General features: G+C 37.7%; 1 protein-coding gene across 2 annotated transcripts in view; it reads right to left on the reverse strand.

Moving 5' to 3' along the window:
- The window catches only part of EPS15 (epidermal growth factor receptor pathway substrate 15), a 177,464-nt gene that overhangs the window by 67,413 nt on the left and 88,451 nt on the right, over positions 1-21,600 (reverse strand). For both annotated transcript variants that reach the window (XM_060089779.1, XM_060089780.1), the window contains exon 13: positions 7,911-7,983. In XM_060089779.1, the coding sequence (XP_059945762.1) occupies positions 7,911-7,983 (73 nt within the window). The remainder of the gene's footprint in view (positions 1-7,910; positions 7,984-21,600) is intronic.

The raw sequence follows: 21,600 nt of genomic DNA on the forward strand, positions 1-21,600 counted from the left end.
CTTATTCCCATCTTCGAATATTCTAGTCTAATTTCCTACCCTCTCAAACCCCGAAGAAAAATCTTGGACTTCACATCACTAATAATACCTAGTCTTTATAAATAGATGTAATTATGATGTCTCTACTTACATTGTAAGCACAATTAAGAAAAATAAAATTTGCCTTAAAAGGGTCACGTAATGTAAGAAAATGTCTAGGACATAATGCTAATTTTTAAAAGTTGAATACAGGGACTTCCCTGGTGGCACAGTGGTTAAGAATCCGTCTGCCAAGGCAGGGGACGTGGGTTCGATCCCTGGTCCGGGAAGATCCCACATGCCGTGGAACAACTAAGCCCGTGTGCCACAACTACTGAGCCTGCGCTCTAGAGCCCGCAAGCCACGACTACTGAAGCCCGCACACTCTAGGGCCCGTGGCAACTACTGAAGCCCGCGCACCTAGAGCCCGTGCTCTGCAACAAGAGAAGCCACTGCAGGAGAACCCCATGCACCGCAACGAAGAGTTGCTCCCACTCGCCGTAACTAGAGAAAGCCCGCGCGCAGCAACGAAGACCGAACGCAGACAAAAAATAAAAAATAATAAAAATTAAAAGTTGAATACAAAGGCATATACAGTGTAATAGCAAATAAATATAAAGCCATTTATATACATTCATAGAAAATATAGCAAAATGTTACAATGGCTCTCCCTGGAACGTGAAATTGTAGGGTTTCTTTCCTTTTATATTTTTCTTTATTTTACATGATTACTAGGGACCCATGTTACCTTTATAATCATAAAATGTCAAGTTTGCAGTTTTTTAAGTATCACATACCTCTCATGGTTTCATACCAATATAAAAATATTCCAACATAACTGAATTTTTATGTACGAACTACCAATAGTGGGATTGATGCTGGTTTCCTTTAATAAAATGAACCAGATTTCAAAACTTGCATTTTAGAGTCACTTTAAATGCACCCCTAGAAGAAAAGTTTATGCAAGAGGAAAGGGAATAAACAAGCCAATATAATATTTACTCATTCTTGCCCTTTCTCTTCCAAAGAGCAAACACATTCACTCAAATTTCCCAACCTCACTCCTTTTTTTTTTTTTTTTTTTTTTTTTGCGGTACGCGGGCCTCTCACTGTTGTGGCCCCTCCCATTGCGGAGCACAGGCTCCGGACGCACAGGCCCAGCGGCCATGGCTCATGGGCCTAGCCGCTCCGTGGCATGTGGGATCCTCCCAGACCAGGGCACGAACCGGTGTCCCCTGCATCGGCAGGCGGACTCTCAACCACTGTGCCACCAGGGAAGCCCCAACCTCACTTCTTAGCTACAGTAAAAAATCCACATAGTAACACAAAAGCACAGGCCTTAAGCGAAAGGTTACTGAGAAACTACCTCACATTAGTGATATATTTTAAGCTGGATAGACGTCCATATTAAAATTAATTATAATTAATGTTTCTCCATGTCTCATCTAAATATGAAAAAGATCTTCTCTAAAAAAAATTCCAACATTAATCCACACACACAAAGGTCTTCTTTTTCAGTAAGCAAACTTAGTAAACTGCACAAAATCAAAATGAACAGATGCAAACATACACGTGAACAAGAATAAGAATCAAACTTCACTGTAAAATTACTTGGTAGGACTACTACCACTGTAATGCATTTTCACAAAAGTTTCAATATCCAATTATACTTGGCTATTTTATTTTGGTACAGACTTGCTTATCCTGAGACTAAGTAAAGGCAACAGATGTACATCTCCCTCCCTGCCCCCACCTCCTGCCCACCCTTGACTAGGGCAGCAGCAGGTTCTCTTGCAAACAGTGTCTTCCACTAAACTAGGATAACTTTCTTTTAATCTTAAGGTAGCCCTTTGGGAAAATCCTCTCCTGAATTAGTGTGCAACCTCAGTTACTATCAAATGCCATTTCATCAAGTGAGTGACTAAAGACATTTGCAGATGCCTTCCTAGTTACGCTCTACTTTCCATGATCATGCTCTACTTGCTCACCTGTGTCATCAACAACAAAAGAAAAGAGGATAGCAGCAATTAGAAAATGGCAAGGATAAAGTGAACAAGACTACTGTAATGCGTTGCCAAGGTCTGTTTTAGAAAAATACCAAAGCAAGCCACATCCAAGGCTCCTCATCCAGGAATGAAGGGATCCCTGAACTGGGATCTTGGCTTTATTTTCAAGTAAATTTCAAAAAAATAAGAAAAATAAAAATAAATTTCAAGGGAAGTGTCCTATTTTCTAGAAATCACACAAGTTAAAGAAAATGATAAATTTGTCCCCATTCCTCCATATTCCCTGAAGTGCTACGGGGGGTATTGGAAATAAAATTTAAACAAATACATAAAAACTCTCAGCTATATTTAAGAATAAAATAATTCATTTTAGCAACCCAAGTCAGTTGTACAACTAAAGAGGTAAATCTATGAAACATGAATACATTTGTATCTGTTTCATATAAATACAGAGTAAAAAATAAACAACAGGACACTGATTTATGAATAAAACTTAAAAAAAAACCAAACGATATATACAGTATATCTGTACTTGTACACTAGTATATCCATACTTGAAGAACTATTAAAAAGAACAAAGGTAATTTGAAGTATTTTGGTAATCTTACAGATAATGCTATTTAAGTGATTAAAAAAAAATTCTACAGACTAATCCAAAACTAGAAATAATCAGGTACATTCGTTATGTTGGCCTAATTCTCAAAATGGAAGTTATAGGAATATATATTTTTTAAATTTATTTATTTTTGGCTGTGTTGGGTCTTCGTTGCTGCGCGTGGGCTTTCTCGAGCTGGGGCGAGCGGGGGCTACTCTTCGCTGTGGTGTGTTCTCATTGGGGTGGCTTCTCGTGTTGTGGAGCATGGGCTCTAGGCACGTGGGCTTCAGCAGTTGTGGCACATGGGCTCAGTAGTTGTGGCTCGCGGGCTCTAGAGTGCAGGCTCAGTAGTTGTGGCGCACAGGCTTAGCTGCTCCATGGCATGTGGGATCTTCCCAGACCAGGGCTCGAACCCGTGTCCCCTGCATTGGCAGGAGGATTCTTAACCACTGCACCACCAGGGAAGCCCCTAGGAATATTCTTCATATAAAAAAGTACCAACTATAGAGCAAGATGTTTAAGTCAAAAACCAGAAAGGGAGTCTATTAAACTAGGGTAAATGTTAGAAAACCCTACTAACAGCCTGCCTTTATTTCTCAATCATATGCTTCTCAGCATGTTCTAAGAACATTATCGCCAGGAAAAGAATGTTGAGCTCATGTATCTAATTTTATTTCTACCCAAAATAAGTCATCCTTCTTCATCTAGGGAAAAAAAATATGGGCAATTACTATGAACTACTAAATCTTTACTGATAAAGTTTAAATAATTGGGAGCTTCTCTCTCTTGAAGGTAGTATGAACAATATGGAAATGTCTGACTCTTCATGGTACCAACTGTGCTCCCAATCCATTCTGCCTGTGGTTTCTGAGTGTGTGTTGCCCTATTTTTAATTTCATGCACAAAATGCAAGTTTATTCATTTCTACTGTCAATATCTTCCTTAAATTTGCCTCCATCTAAGAATACATTACCATACATAGTGAAAAATAAGATCCAAGGTACAATTTCTAAGCTTAAGGAGCTCACAATATAAGCTATAAGATATTGGAATCTACATACATACACATTAAAGTAGTACAATAAGGTAACGTACCGAACGTGCCATATATGTGTAAACACACTCCTCTGGGAGTTCCAATACAGGAAAGACAGGTATAGACTGAAGGGGCAGAGAAGAGAAAGTTTAGAAAAGTGGTGAGTTTGAGCTGGACTTTAAGCCATGGGTAGAATTCACATAAGCAGGGGGGTAAGGAACATTCTAGATTGCAACAACAAAAGGTATAAGGGTGAGAATAAAAAAGAGCATGTGTATGGCGCACAGTTCAGAGGCAGGCAATCAAAAAATAAGTAGTACAAGAGGATGGCCTCTAATTTTTTTTCCAATTCCAATATATCCATGAGGATGACATCCTCCCATTATTAACAGTGGCAGGGGGCAGGAGTAAAGATTTTCACAACTGAGAGTCATAACTAAAATTGGTTTAGGAAGAAAGGCAGGAGGGGGATGGAATAAGCACTTACATCTGACGTCAAAATTTCAGATGTTAGGTGATAAGGGTGGCAGTAGTGAGAAAGAAAAACACTGACAGAAACAGCAAAGTTCAAAACTTGAAGCCAATTTTTTTCAACAAGATGAGACTCATTTTAGATATACTGGCTTTGAAATGATAAACCTCAAAATGCCTTACTGGAGATGTCAGACTGGCACTCAAGAGAACTGAAGGTTTGACAAATATTTGTGAGTTATCAGTATATGGATGACAGGGGGTATGGAAAAGGGAGGAAAGAGGGGGTCGGAGTGTGTCCGTCTGTCCCTGGCAAAGGCAACAGAAGCAAAAGGTCAAAGAGGTAGGGCTATGAATATCTAGGAGAATGCAACCCAAGAAATCAGTAACTAATGTAGGAAGGACCAATGGATTTGGCCTTAAGATTATTCTTGGTCCTGGGGAGATAAATTAAGCACAATGGTATGGGTGAACAGGAAACTAAGTAGGGTTACTGAAAAGCTAGGAAGGGGGAAAAGGGCCACACAAAGAAACAACAACAGAGAAAGATAGGCTGGTAGCTAAAGTGACAGCAACAACAACAACAACAAAAGGTATTTTCAAATTGTTTAGTCCTATAGCAGATAGCCATGTGAAGATAACAGTCAGAGAAGAGCATGATGATGAAGGGAGAGTAACAAAGAGATGACAGTAAGATATAGAATACTACTATTAATTAGAACATATACTGAACACTTACCTTGTGCCAATCACTCTGAGGCACTTTACCTGCATTATATCATTTTATTCTAACAGCAAACTGTTTGGTATTTTTATTATCTCATGTTACAGAAGAGAAAACTAATGTGTAGAGTGGTTGAATTTCTTCCTTAGGATCTCAAACCTTGGAAGAGCCAGAACCAGGAACTGAATTAAGTTTGTCTGACACCAAGTCATTTCCTATAAACTTCTATGCAAAACAGAAAAGCATACATATGAGAGGGTGAATTCCTAAATATGTGTTGACTACCTGAAGAAAATTTTTAATAAAACTGTACATATGCAGTTTAAGGTAGGAAAGAATGTGGGTCTACCTTCTCCCTGTAACAACAACAAAAGCTCAAACCATAAACATTTGAGATAGAATATCCTTTTACAGTTTCCCCTCCTTGGATCATTTTGGGCCTAATTTCTCCATGGAACTTGACAAACTAGCAGTGTACATCATATGAGTTAAGTGATCATCTCACGACATAAAATAGGAAGTTACCTGCTGGTTTGCTCTTTAAGAAAAAAGTCTTGAACTGTAACTTTTCAAGATGGTAATTCATGGGAATACATACAGGAAACAAACAGGTAGAAATTAATTATGTAGCAGATTTTCTAATTTAACTGAATTAGGAAGACTATATAAATGCTAAAAAAAAACCCTAATCTTTTGGCACTTTGGTCACATCTAAAGAGGCTTTGAAAGTTTGGTTTCTGTACTTGAGATATGAGCTCATATAATCACTATCTGTGACTTTATAAATATGGAGAAAAGCAAGAATACTCAGAAAAGCCAAATTTGGATTAGGCAGAAAGACATTTACTGATGGTCAATATTCCCTTACTTCTCCCTTGATGTCTTCATTTTGGCATTATTCATTAGCACCTACATTAGAAAGTGGGGTCAGAAAGAAGCAGTGAAGTTCTTTGATTCTGAAAGTTATTAATAAGCTCTAGTAAACTGCCTTTTGCCAGAGAAATTAGAAAATAAGCATTAGGAGTTCAAGTTAGTTACAGATCTTAATTATTCATGTTATTCCTAGTCTGTGCCTCATTACCAATGGCTAAATCAGAGTTAACTCAATAGGTAATACAATATACTTGTAACCATTTTCAGGTAAGTTGTCTTGCTCCAGAATATTGAAAATAATCACTAAAATGAAAAGTTTTAAATACTTGTAGATGTCAATTATCCATGTTATTCTTAATCTAGTATCTCATTACCATGGACAATACAACACCTGTATTGGGGTGGAATGAGTAATGAATCCACTACTGCAAAGCTTTAATCCTATGGTTTTTTTTCAATGAACTTGCACACTCAACCATTAGAACTTGGCCTATACTAACCATGCCCCAAGATATCTTTTATTTACAGCACCTTATGCAAAAAAATTCAACAATTTAGACTTCCTCTGCCAAGCACACATTTTGGATTTGGCAAAGCTTAAGGATTAACATATACCTTACCATCACCACTAAGTAAGTAAAAGAAGGACAAGCATATAACAAAGCAATTTTGACTGATAACAAAACTTCTATAAATATAAGAAATCAAAAATTCGAGGGTAGCCGATTTAGCCTGAAAAGAACAATGTAAATTTTAGTGTTCTCCCAAAGTGGCTATTTAAAATTCACATCCTCAAAAGATGCAATAGTGAAAAACCATAGATAGATGTACACAAATAAAAAAATATTGTCTACTGCAAAAACCTTTGTACTTTGAAACATTATCTAGCTAAATTTAGAAGCTGTCCAATATTATATCAGTAACTATATCTATCGCTCCAGATTGAGAAAACTTTTGAGATTATTTTATCTTCCATTCTTAATCTATTTTCAGCAATAACTGCTTAAAGTCTATGACTCTTGCATTTCTTAAGAAGCTCAAAAATTGCACAAAAATCATGTAATTGAGGTAACCATTCCATATCTCACTACCACAAAGAGAAATATATTAATGATGATCTCTTAACTTTGTATCACCTTTAAGAAAATTCCAGAATAATAAGTACAATAATGGAATCAACTTTTAATAAGAAGTCTCTCTCTCTGGCTTCTTCCTCAGCCTCTCAGTAAATCATTCTCCCCACCCTAGCATGGTCCACCTGTCAGACAATCTCTGGTGAATGTATTACATTAAAATAAAATCATGGCTCTAACAATTTTAGAGCTTTTGCCCATTTCAAACTATTAGGACAAGGAAATCCAACATACAAGTAACATGTTAAGAAATGCCCATCCATGAGCTCTTACTGGCAACTGCTACCAGTGCTTCGATATCCAACCTCCTGTATGTGCTGGTGTGGCATTTAAGAAACGGCACTCCAATAACATGATCACATGCATTGCTTACTGCTCTAAATGCAACACTGACCAATTTTCTGTATTTTTAATGTTTGAAATACCTCTTTTGTGTCATTTCCCAATCAGAAACTGAAGTTTTATTGTCTTTTCTATTTGTAAAATGAAGCTACTTAGCACTTAGTGAAAATGAATTAAATCTCTTTATGCCAAAGTTTAAGATATCCTGGCTACTAAGCAGCTTATAAAATACTACTGTAAATTGTTCCATATCATTTCCCACCCTATCAGTATTATAAGAGACAGTCCTTTAAAATACTAGGTCTCCTAGCTAACAAAATCTCACACCCATGAAAAAGCAATCTGCGTTTTCATGATGATGATGATGATCTCACTCATTCAGTTTTATTGGTGTAATAATATTTATATCATAAGTCATTCAAACTTACCTTTAAGGATATAATATGCAGATAAATATCATCTTAAAATACCTTTAAAGCTAGAAATTTACACTGAAAAATACTGCTTGATCATTGTAGTGTAATCTTTGCAGGCCAGAATTAGGAGAAAAATAATCATTTTGCAAAAGATAAAGATTTATATCACATAAATAATAGGCATTCCCTTGACCTACTCATCAATACCACAACCATCACATAGTAAACGACCCCACACATTTAAAATGAATCCTCCTAAATCAGATATGGAATACTGAATCTTACAGTTCACATACCTGAACCTCGCTTGTTCTCTGTTTAATAGTATCTTCTTTCTCCTTAAGGTCCTGTTCCACATTATTCTTTTCCCTAGAAGACCAGCAAACAATGCAAGAATATTTGAGAACATCAGCTACAGCCGGTATGGTTATCCATCCTCCTAATCCTGAATCGTTTTTTAAATACATAGTGAAACATTCAATTTTTAAATGAAGGGCAGATTTTTCTACCCTCTTTTAATTATTTATGGAATAGAAATCAATATAAGCTCTGTTTGTAAAAAAAAAATCGCTTTCTCACTAAAATGTGGTGAAGAGAGAATAGATTAAAAAAGGAAGAGGAGAAAAATAATCAATGAAACACTCAGGTTTCACTGATCTCACTGTTGCTATGGAAATGCTGCCCAATGAAAATTGCTGGTAAAAAAAAGGAGGAGTTGCATCAGCTCTGAAGCTTAACCCTTAAGTATCACTGTCAAATAAAATGAAAATGGCTAACAGAAACAGTCAACAATATTAGGGAAAAGGACATTTACTGAAGTGTTAATTTCCTCTTAAATCTCACTTGTGTGCACCAATTTTAGAATGAAACAACAGAGAAAATAGAAAAAGACTGTCAAAACACAGGCTATTTGCTCTATTAAATACCACATCTGCTCAAAAGCTATTTTAGGACCACCCATAAATACCAATTGATCAAATATATGACAATGTACACTAAGTAAAAAAAGAATCACATTAGCATTTATCTCTTTCTACTCTTCAGGTCAAACATGTTAGGATCCACTTTTAGTTTGAAACATCATTATCTAAAGTCTTATATGCTTCCATCAGAGCTGGATTCCTAAAGTGAATCTTAAGCAACCTTAGATTCAGAATTACAAAACAGAGCTTATTTTTTTTGACATAATAAATTTAAATGCCCGTTTGTACTGCAATCTACCCACCCCACCCCCACTCCTTTCACTTTCTTTTTCCACAAAATGAGAGGAAAAAGCCATAGATTTCTGCAGCAATACATTTTTGGGGTGGGGGAAAGGTAAAAGAAGGCAATAAGAAGGGAGGATGCCACTCAATAAGTCCTCCAGATTAGTACTGCAGAGTTTCTTCTTAGAGCTTCATGACTGTATTTCAGTTTCATCCCAGACATAACCCAAACAGAGGCTCAGCCTCCATTAAGCTGAGACATAAAGTAAAGTGAGAAAATCACACCAAAGGAGATACTTAAGGGACAACTACATGCTACATTTATATTTCTCACCTTTTTTGAGGTGAGATTTTAAATGTAGACAAAAATCAATTGTTTTGGATATGCAGGTGCAATGCTCTTAAGATTTATATGGGAGGAAAAAAAGCACAATAATATAGCTACTTGTATACGGTTACTTTTAAATACTTGAGATGGCCAAGGAGCTCACTAACCGTTTGTCAGATGGGTCAAAATGTGGGTCAAGATGTCAGTGGAGATTTTAAACATTCTCTTACCATGTGAATCATTGCTGCAGCCCGTTACTCCCACAATACCTCAATCTACTAATTAAGCAAAGCTCATTCCCCACTTCCAATCCTTATAAAATTAGATAAAATTGAAAACTAGAAAAACACAGGAAGAAACATCTAAATATACTCCACAAATTCTGCAAGTGCAATCTTAGAAATTTTTCCTTTCCTCCTTATGTGAGCAGAAGAGTGTTTTCAGTCCTGCCGCAGCATGTCAAATATTAGTCACATGAAACACTAGCCTCCTCCCTTCATCCCAAATCCTCAGGCATTCCACACTAGGTCAATATCAGCTCAGCTCCTCCTTTCTGACAGTAGATAATGACAAAAACAGAAGACGCAACATGGTATCATAGACGAAAACTGCACACACTAATGTGCATGTTTGTATTCAATCCTCTCTTGCTCCCCTGTTAACTGCTGTCACTGTGCCTGGTCAGAAGATAAAGTGTGCATGCAGGAAAACAGGGCTGCAAGAAGGCGGTGAGCTGACTTAACACAGCCAAGACACAAGAATGGGAGAGCAAAAGAAGGAAGCTCACTTAGTGGAAAAAGAAAACATTACAAAGGACTCTCAGCTCTAACCAGCAGTCTATGTTTGGCTAAAATGGAGGAAGCTTAGGAAGTACAAACTTCTCTTCATAATTTTGGGTGTGGCAGGGGTGTGGAGTGGTGATGATGTCAAACATCCTGAAGGCCATTCTCAACTAAATAAAATATGGGAATCTTCAGCGATTAATTTCTCTTAGTCTGAGATCAATTGAACTTAACTTTCAATCCACTTTTATCTAGTAAAATTCTGGTCTCATAAGTCCTTTTATTACCAAAACCAAGTAGTATAACATAAGTACTAACAGAAAACTTTAAAAATAATAAAATGACCAGTTATATGACTTTCGATAAAAAACATTATTAATGAAAATCTGTCCTATAAACCAGACTGAAAATCAAATAATTTTCTCATTAATTTATATTATAATTTCAGAGATACGAAATTGTTATACTATGGTATTCCACAGACACTTAACCTCTATAGCTTCTTCTCATTTCAGGCAAGTAAACATATCTAAACACACATTTAGGCACACTAACGATGGTTGACCATATTCTTTACATTTTCCTCTCTTTCAAACAACAAGTATATTTTTCTAAAGGTGATGGATACATTAGTCAATACAAGAATATCCAAGCATTCTGTTTAACATTAGTAATTTAAAGTTTTAATTCTTTTCAAGATTCTGTGCCACAATAAAAAGACATTTAGATGCAGCTTCCTAAGGAGCCCACCAATATATGTGGATAAGACAGACATATACTTCAAAACAGGTGTGTGAGCATTTTGCCGCTTATCTTGGACATCAGGAAAAGCTATTGCCTTCACCTTAGTAACTTCTAAAAAAGGGAAATGATCCTATACACCCTCCATTTTAGACTCTCTCTCTGGCCCTATTCACTCCCAAGGTGATAGCACATCCTGAGGAATCCACAAATACCAAAGCTATAAAGAAAGGTCAGAGAAAGAGCTCCCTGGTGTTCCAAAAGTTGACTGCTCTGATTCCATGGAACCTAGAATCTGAACCAGGAAGAAATGCAAAGCCCAAGCTAAGCTTTCAGAAGCCTAAAGTTGACAACTGCATAAACCTACTATGAAGTAGGCAAAAGCGGCTCACAAGACTGGAGACCAGAATTCTAATCTGGCTCTACCATGAAATAGTTTTTCTGACTCTGATTATTATTTTTCACTCTGCAGATGCTGATATCTCTACCATCTTAAGATTTGTAAGGTGAAATGTACAAGATATCAAGTAATTAAGAAAAAAGCAGGCTTTGAGCCTATGCTATGGTTTTGTTTTACTCATAATATTAACACTACTTAGAATTTTAAATAGTATTGATGGAGTAATTTTTTAATTTGTTAAAAGGAATTATGGGGTACAAGACAGTTTATAAAACATTGATCTTGTCTTAATAATCAAAATAATTGCTGTCTACTTTTAGAAACTTATTATATGATTTTCAAAGCATAAGACTTGGAGTAAAATATAGTCCAGAATTCAAATACTGGTTTCATAACAGATCATCTTTGTTAAATCACTGTAGCAACAGCTGTTTGTTCTGGCTGACCCTCCCTTCTCCTAGTACTCAGCAATCTTTCTTTTAGGAGACTGCTCCTCTCTCCCTATTATCTTTCTACCCATACAGTTCAAGTAGAAAATGCCATCTTTTTACAGACTCAAACCCTCTGAGTAACAACTGGCCAGGGATTAGCTCCTGACCAAAGTTTAACCAGTCACAGCTTCCCACCTCATAATCACAGGAATTACCTCAAGATTGGGCCCATGATCAAAGCCAAGGTGGTTAAAATCTTTATCTAGGATGCCTTTATTTGGAATTAATGGAAAACCACTATTACCACTACCATATCTACCACTACTACCACTAACAATAACAATTATTGAAACTAGAACTTATTAAGTATTTACTATATGATAGGTGTTATGTGATAAGTACTTTACATGGATTATTTCATTCGTTCTTAAGAAAAATCATTCCTGTGAAATGATGAAGGTGGGCAAATGCAGGTCAAGATGTTGTTGGCATTTGCTGTCTCTGTCTAAAGAATAATAAAATTTTTATACAAAGAAGCAGAGGTGAAAGGCAGGAGACAGAGAAATTTGGAAGGGCTTAAGCCCTGGCTATCACCCTCTGTGATAGTTAATTTTATGTACTAACTTGGCTAGGCCATGGTACCCAAATATTTGGTCAAACACCAGTCTGGATGTTGCTATAGAGGTATTTTTTTAGATAAAATTAACATTTAAATCAGCAGACTTTGAGTAAAGTAGATACCCTCCATAGTGTGGTGGGTCTTACCCAATAGTTTAAGGCCTTAAGAGAAAAAAAAACTGAGGCTTCCCCAAGGAAGAGGCAATTCTATTTCCAAACTGTCTTTAGACTTGAGCTACAACATGAACTTTTACCTGAGTCTCCAGCTTATCATCCTGTTCTAGAGATTTTAGACTTGCCAGCTCCACAACTGTGTGAGCTAATTCCTTAAAGTAAATTGAAGGTAATATCTACTTTACATATCATACACAAACATTGTTGTGAAGAGTAAAAACGAGAATACACAACGGTACCCAATATATCCTTATGCAACTTTAAAACCTATGTATTGATTTAACAAACAAATACTGAATTCTACTACATACCTGTCACTGTACTGTACTTCAGTGATACAAAAAAACAATGAGACAGACACTTTCCATTAAGTGTATGTGAGGGGTTGGGCAGGAGAACATAAAAAGATAACTGCAATGCAGGGTACTGGGTGCTACAACAGGTAAGTACAAGGTGCTGTGGGAACACAGAAGATGGGTACCTGACTCTGGAGAGGGTATGAAAAGGCTTCCTTGGTATCAGTGAAGGCAGGATTATGGAACTGCAAAAATAAGCTGTGCAGACAGCAAGTGGTATATTTATCATATGGTATTTCAAAAGAAATTATTCCAGCCTGGGAATGCTTTGTGACAGAGAACCTTGAAGACTCAGTTAAGACGAGACTTCAGTTAAGCCCTGAAGGAAAGCATCAATGTTGGGCAGAAAAATGGCATTTCAAATGCAAGGGAGAGCTTATGCAAGAAAGCAAAAAGGATGTCAGTACAATGGCAGACTAAGAGGTAAACCAAGAAGAAAACTTCCCAAATTTGATGAAATACACACATCTACAACCCAAGAAGCTCAATGAACGCCAAGCAGGAAAACCCAAAGGAACTCACACTGAGACAATTATAATCAAATTGTTGAAAGACAAAGACAGAATTTTGAAAGCAATAAGAAACGAAAGACTTTTCATGTACATGGGATGAAAAATAAGGTTACCATTGGATTTCTCAGCAGAAACCTTGAACGCCAGAGGCAGTGGGATGACATATTTAAAATGCTGAAATAAAAAAGAAACTGTCAACTGAAAATACTCTATCTGGAAAAACTGTCCTTCAAAAATGAGGGAAAAATTAAGATATTCCCAGATAAACAAAAGCTGAGGACTTCATTACCATTAGACTTGTGCTATAAGAGATGCTAAAGGGAGTCCTTCAGATTGAAATGAAAGGAGACTATCAGACAGTAACTTGAAGCCATACGAAGGTATAAAGATCTCCAGTAAAGGTAGATACATGGACAAAACCAAAAACTGGTACTACTGTAATTTTGGTTTACAACTCCCCTTTATATTTTCTGTAAGATTTAAAAGACAAATGCATAAAAAATAATTATGAAGCTATGTTAGTGGATATATAATGTATGAAGATGTAATTTATGACATCAACAACATAAAGTGGAAGGGACAGAATTTACAGAAGTAGGGTTTTGTATACCATCAAAGTTAAGTTGATATCAAGTCCAATTAAATCATTCAGTTTGGGATGATAAAATTCTGGAGATGAACAGTGGTGACAGCTGTGTAACAATGTAAATACACCTATGCCACTGAGCTGTATGCTTAAAAATGGCTAAAATGGTCAACTTTATGCTATGTATATTTTACCACAGTGAAAAAATTAATAAAAAGGAAAGCACAGAGGTGAGAAAATTCTAGACAGCAGACTAATTTATCTAAGATGGAGGGTTCATGTGTGGTAAATAAAGCTGGAATGGTAGATCAGGGTAAGATTATAAACGAACTTCAGTACTGGGTAAAACACACAGACTTTTAATTCACTGGCAATGGGAGTCCCTAAAGATTTCTGAGCTGTGCTTTTTTGAACTCTGAATGGCATTATTTAACAACATAGCTCTTCTTTCTCTGCTGGCTTCTGCTCTGTGGGGGAAGAGAGGAAGCAGAGGCTCCTAGTACTGAGAAAGCTGATGACAATTGCTAGAAAGGCAATAGAACACTCTGACTCTGCTTATCTTGGGAACTGTCAGAAGTCTTGAGCTAGATTAGAGTAACAACTACAGACAGTTGATAAGAAAATTCTGGCGTGTAATTCAAACCAGTCTGAAAGTTAGATGGTCCTTCACTCTAAGAATTCATATTTAGTTGATAAAAACTTAAGTTTAAGTTTGAGAGTAAAGACAGTGATTTGTACCTTAAGTTTTTAATTTCTCTTTGCCTTAAATATATAATCATTACATAACTATATATTATTTCATTCTTTCAACAAACAGCTATTGAGTATCTACTACATGCCAAAAAAGATTAAACCAGGGCCCCTACTTACAGTTTGCTGGGAAAACAAACATACCCATTAATTATAAAACTGTTAAGATAACTGCTATAGGGACTTCCCTGGTGGCGCAGTGGTTAAGAATCCGCCTGCCAATGCAGGGGACACGGGTTCGATCCCTGGTCCGAGAAGATCCCACATGCCGCAGAGCAACTAAGCCTGTGTGCCACAACTACTGAAGCCCGTGCGCCTAGAGCCTGAGCAACGCAACGAAGAGCAGCCCCCGCTTGCCACAACTAGAGAAAGCCTGTGCGCAGTAATGAAGACTCAATGCAGCCAAAAATAAATAAATAAATAAATAATTAAAATATTGCAACAAATTCAATAAAGACTTTAAAGAAAAAAAAAGATAATTGCTATAAAAGTTTAAGTGCATTCAGTCCTATGGGAAAAACTAAACTTCTTAGTTCTAAGAGGTTGGCTTTTTTAATGAGCTTTAGTTTTGAAAAAAAAAGTCCGAATGTATTCACGGGGATAAACTGTTGAAAGCCTAACTGGAATCAGGAGAAAACACAAACTTGGGGTATGGCTCACATGACCACTGCCCTGTCAGTGGCAGAATCCAAAATTAGATGTTTCACTTTTTAAAAGGAGAAATGAAAGTTTATTTTGCAAACCCCAAATAATTAATTTATTCTACTTATCTAGCAGAACAAAATGAGATGAAAAAACTCAAAGAAAAGAAATGTAAGACTAGAACTTGGTTTTCGTAATTTAAAAAAAAAAGGATAATAAAGTTGATGGGGATGACTAATTTATATTATATCTAGAAATACTTCGGCACAATTCCTACCACACAATAAGTGCTTAGTAAATGTCAGCGATCATCATCATCATCATCGTCATCATCATACAATTTACTAGTATAAAAGTGGAACATTTACTGGCTTTTTGGAAAGTTGTAATAAAGCATCCAGAGTGATGGCAGTTAAACTTAAGTATGTTGGTAGAGACTGACTCCTAAATCCTTCAGGAGCTGAAATTTCTTGGTAGATATTTGTTTCCCAAAGACAAACTGAAACACATTCTAAAAAGTATTGCTCTCTTAAAAGAGGTAAGTGCCCCTTAATAAGCTACCAGTGCCACAAAATAATACAAGCAAATAAAACGTAATTTTTATAGAAAACAACTGATTCAGACCAGAGTGGTCCAAGAGAAATATGACACACATGTAATCTTAAATGATCAAATAGCTATATATTAAAAAGAAACAAGTGAAATTTATTTTAATATGTTTTATTTAATCCAAGATATCCAAAATATTTACATTCTTCTTTTGAAATCCAGTATATTTTATACTAATAGCACATCTTAATTTGGATTAGCCATATTTCAAGTGCTCAATAGCCACATGTGGCTAGTGGCTGCTGTATTAGCACAGACTCAGACTTGAGCAAGGAGAGTTTCAAATAAGGGAAGTCTCCCTAAGCAGAGGTTTTAAATATGAGCCATGTACTTTATGTGAAAACGAATTAAGGTGCCTCCTTATTACCAAACAAACGCATACTACAATGTAGAGCTTCGATTACTCAATCAGTAACGCCATTGCTGATGTAGTCACAATTGAGACCTTCTAGCATCAGTACCACAGAGCCAGAAACAGATCACGCTGGATTTTATAAGCAAAAGAATTCCAGATTCGACATTATAAGCAATGCTCTCTCCAGAGCTAATGTTTTCTCACAGTATTTGAACTAAACTAAACCAAAAACATAATTAAAAAAAATTCAAACCATATGCTAACATTGCCTGAAATATTTTTTTAAAAATCAGTTCTTATATACGATTGAGGTAGATATCTATATATTTAGGAACACAGATTCTGGCTGCCGAGCTACACAGTTCCAGTCTCCAACTAGGGAAGAGAGTGCTCATTCAGCTATTCCAACCAATGTCTGCTGAGTACCTTTCAGTGAATGCTGTGCTCTAAGTGCTGAGCTAGGTTTGGGGGATGATGATGATGATTACTAACATGCATTGAAAATTTACCATGTTCCAGGAACTGTACTAAGCATTTTACATGGGATTATTCATATTTCTATTTTACAGATGAAGAAACTGAGGCACAGATAGTTAAGTAACTTGTCTAAGTCATGTCAGGAATCAAACCAGGCAATCTGGTTACAACGCCCATGCTCTGAAATAATACTACACTATACTGCCTAATTAGAAATTTTAAGAGACAGTTGGTACTATCACACAGAGCTCAGAGACTACTGGGGAAAGAAATATAATTCAGTATTGTAAGTGTTCGGAGAGAAGGATATTGAGTGTTCTCTGAGCTGAAGTGGATATCAAGGAAAACTTCTTAGGAAACTTGTCCATTCCTCATCTGAAAAATCAGAATAAAACTGCTTACCCTTCAGCTGTGTTGCAAGAATTGAATAAGAAAATTTATATAAAGCAGGAATAGCACAATGCCAAATAACTATTATTGTAATCATCTATCCTGTTTACTGGCCCAAGACCAGGATAACAAACTGGCCTGACAGGATGTAGCTTTTACTTCCTGATGTTCTTGCTAAAAGGACAGAAGACAGGAAGGAAGTAGAAGCTGGTAGAAGACAAATATTAACTCCTGCCTCAGCATAATCCACCACCACCACACTATCTAAGAGACTGAAGCAATTTCTTGGTATGTTTTGCCTTTTCACTGCCACAAACTTCTCTATTTGAGCCACTTTACTTTCAGAACAAGGGTTCTTAAAAATTGGTCCATGGATAGTTTTTAAGGGTCTAGGAACTCCTGAAATAAATGCAAAACAGTGTACATGGATAAACATGTTCTTTTTTTCTGGAGGCAGAGTCTAATAGCCTTTATCAGATTCTCCAAGGAAATCCCTGACACAAGAACAGGTTGGCAAAATACAAAAAATCAGTCCATTAACCTTCAGGATTAAAAATCCTCTTGCCTACAAAATCTTCTTCTATAGTCTTCAAAATAAGCTATTATTCAGAATATCATTTGCTTTATTTCAACATTTAGTGATGGTTTCTAGTCTGCCATAAACTTTGCAGGAATTAAGTCTGGAAAATATTCTAATATTTATAACAAACTTTGATTTATTCACTCAACCAACTAACCTGTACTGAAATTTTGTGGTGTCAGGCGCATTAATTTCTAGACATATCCAAATGAATAAGACAGAGACCCTGTCCTGAAGGAGTTCAAATCAAAACCAAAAAAAAGACACATTAAAAAAAAGATCAGGACTTCCCTGGTGGCACAGTGGTTAAGAATCCACCTGTCAATGCAGGGGACACGGTTCGATCCCTGGTCTAGGAAGATCCCACATGCTGTTGGGCAATTAAGCCCATGCACCGCATCTACTGACCCTGTGCTCTAGGGCCCGCTTCCCGCAACTACTGAGCTGGCGTGCTGCAACTACTGAAGCCCTCGTGCCGAAAGCCCATGCTCCGCAGCAAGAGAAGCCACTGCAATGAGGAGCCCCGACCCTGCAACGAAGAGTAGCCCCCACTCGCCACAACTAGAGAAAGCCCATGGGCAGTAACCAAGACCTAATGCAGCCAAAAAATTAAAAAAAAAAAAATCACACGAAAATGTGGTGAGTACTATTACAAAGGAATAAAGACTCTGTAAGTAGAAAGGAAAGAGGAACTAGCAATCAAGGTTTCAGGGAAGGTTTGACAAAGGAGATGATATTTAAGCTGGGCCTTAAAGCAGGAATAAAACTTTACAAGGTAAAAGGTGTGCTCAGGCAAAGGGGAAGAGTAGGATCAGAGGCACAGAAGAATAAAAACTGGTGGCATGTTGAGCTGAGAGGTAATAACCTCACCCACCATATGGCTAGAGAAGAGGAATGAAACTGAAATGGTCGATTAGAGCACTATGTTGAACAATGAGAGAGAGTACAAGAGCAAACACATGGTATCTGTTCTAGAAGCTTTGCAGCAAGGGTCCCCAACCCCCAGGCCACAGACTGGTACTGGTCTGTAGCCTGTTAGGAAACAGGCCACACAGCAGGAGGTGAGCGGCAGGCAAGCCAGCGAAGCTTCATCTGTATTTCCAGCTGTTCCCCATTGCTTGCATTACCGCCTGAGCTCCGCCTCCTGTCAGATCAGCAGCTGCATTAGGTTCTCATAGGAGCGCAAACCCTACTGTGAACTGCGCATGCGAGGGATCTAGGTTGTGGGCTCCTTATGAGAATCTAATGTCTATGATCTGAGGTGGAGCTGAGGCAGTGATGCTAGCACTGGGGAGCGGCTGCAAATACAGATTATCAGTAGCAGAGAGGTTTGACTGCACAGAGACCATAATAAACCGTTTGCAGACTCATATCAAAACCCTATCAGTGAGTGGGAAGTGACAATTAAGCTGCATGTGGTGGCAGGCTTTATAGTGGCAAGTGAGTTGATGTACTTCAATTGTACAGCTGCATCTGGTGGCAGGCTTTAAGTCAGAATCCGACACTTACTTTAGTCCATGAGTGGCCCGCCCATTATTTTATTTACCACTTCCATCTGCACCTCTTTCCCGCACTGCACACTTGTCTCAGTCACAGTTGTGGTAAGCCCACAAGCTAACCCTAGCCAAAATGAGTAAAAAACAAATGTCACTAGAGAGCTTCTTTGAAAAGGGGGAAAGACCCAGTGATGAAACAACAGAAAACTCTAAGACTACCAACAAAAAGAAAACTGTATTTAAAAGAAAACACCAAGAATCCTACTTAAATTACGGATTCATTGCAACAGGTGATCGACATTCTCCAAACCCACTTTGTATAATATGTGGCAACAGGTTAACCAACGCAGCCATGAAACCTTCAAAACTGCTTTGCCACATGGAGACCAAGCACCCTGCATTAAAAAACAAGCCTTTGGAGTTTTTCAAAAGGAAAAAATGTGAACACGAAAAACAGAAGCAATTGTTGAAGGCCACCACTTCATCAAACGTGTCTGCACTGACAGCATCGTTCTTAGTGGCTAACCGCATTGCTAAAGCTAAGAAGCCCTTTACTATTGGTGAAGAGTTGATCCTTCCTGCTGCTAAGGACATTTGTCGTGAACTTTTCGGAGGGGCTGCAGTTCAAAAGGTGGCACGTGTTCCTTTTTCAGCTAGCACCATAACTAGACAAACTGATGAAATAGCAGAGGATATTAAGGCACAATTGTTAGAGAGCATTAATGAGTCACTGTGGTACACAATCCAGATTGACGAGTCTACCGATGTTGACAACAAGGCAACAATGCTTGTTTTTGTGTGATATATTTTTCAGGAAGATATGCATGAGGATATGTTAGGTGCACTTTTGTTGCCAACCAACACCACAGCTGCAGAACTATTCAAGTCTTTGAATGATTACATATCAGGAAAACTGAATGGGTCATTTTGTGTCAGTATATGCATGGGCGGAGCAGCTGCCATGACTGGACGGCCTTCTGGTTTCACTACTCGGGTCAAAGAGGTCGTTTCTGAATGTGAGTCTACGCGCTCTGTCATCCATAGAGAAATACTGGGTAGTGGAAAAATGTCACCTGAGCTTAACAGTGTTTTGCAGGATATCATTAAAATTATCAACCAAAGTAAAGTACACGCCCTTAACTCACATTTGTTCGCACAGCTCTGCAAGGAGATGGACGCAGAGCACACACGTCTTCTCTTACACACAGAAGTGAGATGGCTTTCTAAAGGTAGATCACTGGCCAGAGATTCTGAGTTAAGAGAGCTGCTCCAGAAATTTCTTTTAGAAAAACACTCACCACTGGCAGCACATTTCAGTGCCACAGAATGGGTCACAAAACTTGCTTACTTGTGTGACATATTCAACCTGCTCAACAAACTCAATCTGTCACTTCAGGGGAGAACGACAACTCTGTTCAAGTCGGCAGATAAAGTGGCTACATTCAAAGCCAAACTTGAATTATGGGGGCGACGAGTGAACACTGGGATTTTTGACATGTTTCAAACATTGGCAGAGATTTTGAAAGAGACTGAGCCAGGGCTTTCTTTCTCCCAGCTGGTGCATGATCACCTATCTCAGCTTTCAAAAGACTTTGAGCATTACTCCCCAACCACAAAAGACCCCCAAACTGGGAAGGAATGGATCTGCGACCCATTTGTGAATAAGCCAGGTGAATCGACTTTGTCTGTGCTAAAAGAGGATCAACTGGTTGAGATCGCAAATGACGGTAGCCTTAAAAGTATGTTTGAGACAACTTCACATCTCCATATGTTCTGGATGAAAGCTAAGGCGGAATATCCTGAGACTGCCACAAAAAGCACTGAAAAGGCTGTTTCCATTTCTAACACCCTATCTTTGTGAAGCAGGGTTTTCTGCAGTGATAGCAGCCAAAACGAGATTACGGAGTAGACTGGACATAAGCAATACACTTCGGGTGTCACTGTCTCCCGTCATCCCCAGATGGGACCATCTAGTTGCAAGAAAACAAGCTCAGGGATCCCACTGATTCTGCATTATGTTGAGTTGTATAATTATTTCCTCATATATTATAATGTAATAATAATAGAAATAAAGTACACAATAAATGTAATGCACTTGAATCATTCCAAAACCATCCCCCCTAACCCCCTACCCTGGGTCCATGGAAAAACTGTCTTCCACAAAACTGGTCCCTGGTGCCAAAAAGGCTGGGGACTGCTGCTTTACAGTATCAAAGTGGGAGATGATCCTACTTTATTGTGGGAAGTAGCTAAGACAGAAGAATGGTCAGGATGCCAAGAGAGCACCACAAAGGAAGAGATTTTACGTCATACTCAGAAAAGTGAACTGAGGTAAGGGCTAAAACTAGACAGAAAAAGCAGAAAGGACAGGACAGATTTCAACAATACTGAACAAATTATTTTCTCTATATATCTATTATATAAGCTATATATATTGTATCTATTAATAAACTAAGCAGTAGGGATTAACAGTGAGCAAGCAAATAGTCCCTATGATTAAGAAGTACATAGTCTAGGGCTTCCCTGGTGGCGCAGTGGTTGAGAGTCCGCCTGC

This window comes from Mesoplodon densirostris, chromosome 2, assembly GCF_025265405.1.
Source record: "Mesoplodon densirostris isolate mMesDen1 chromosome 2, mMesDen1 primary haplotype, whole genome shotgun sequence".
In the NCBI taxonomy this organism is placed as follows: domain Eukaryota; kingdom Metazoa; phylum Chordata; class Mammalia; order Artiodactyla; family Ziphiidae; genus Mesoplodon; species Mesoplodon densirostris.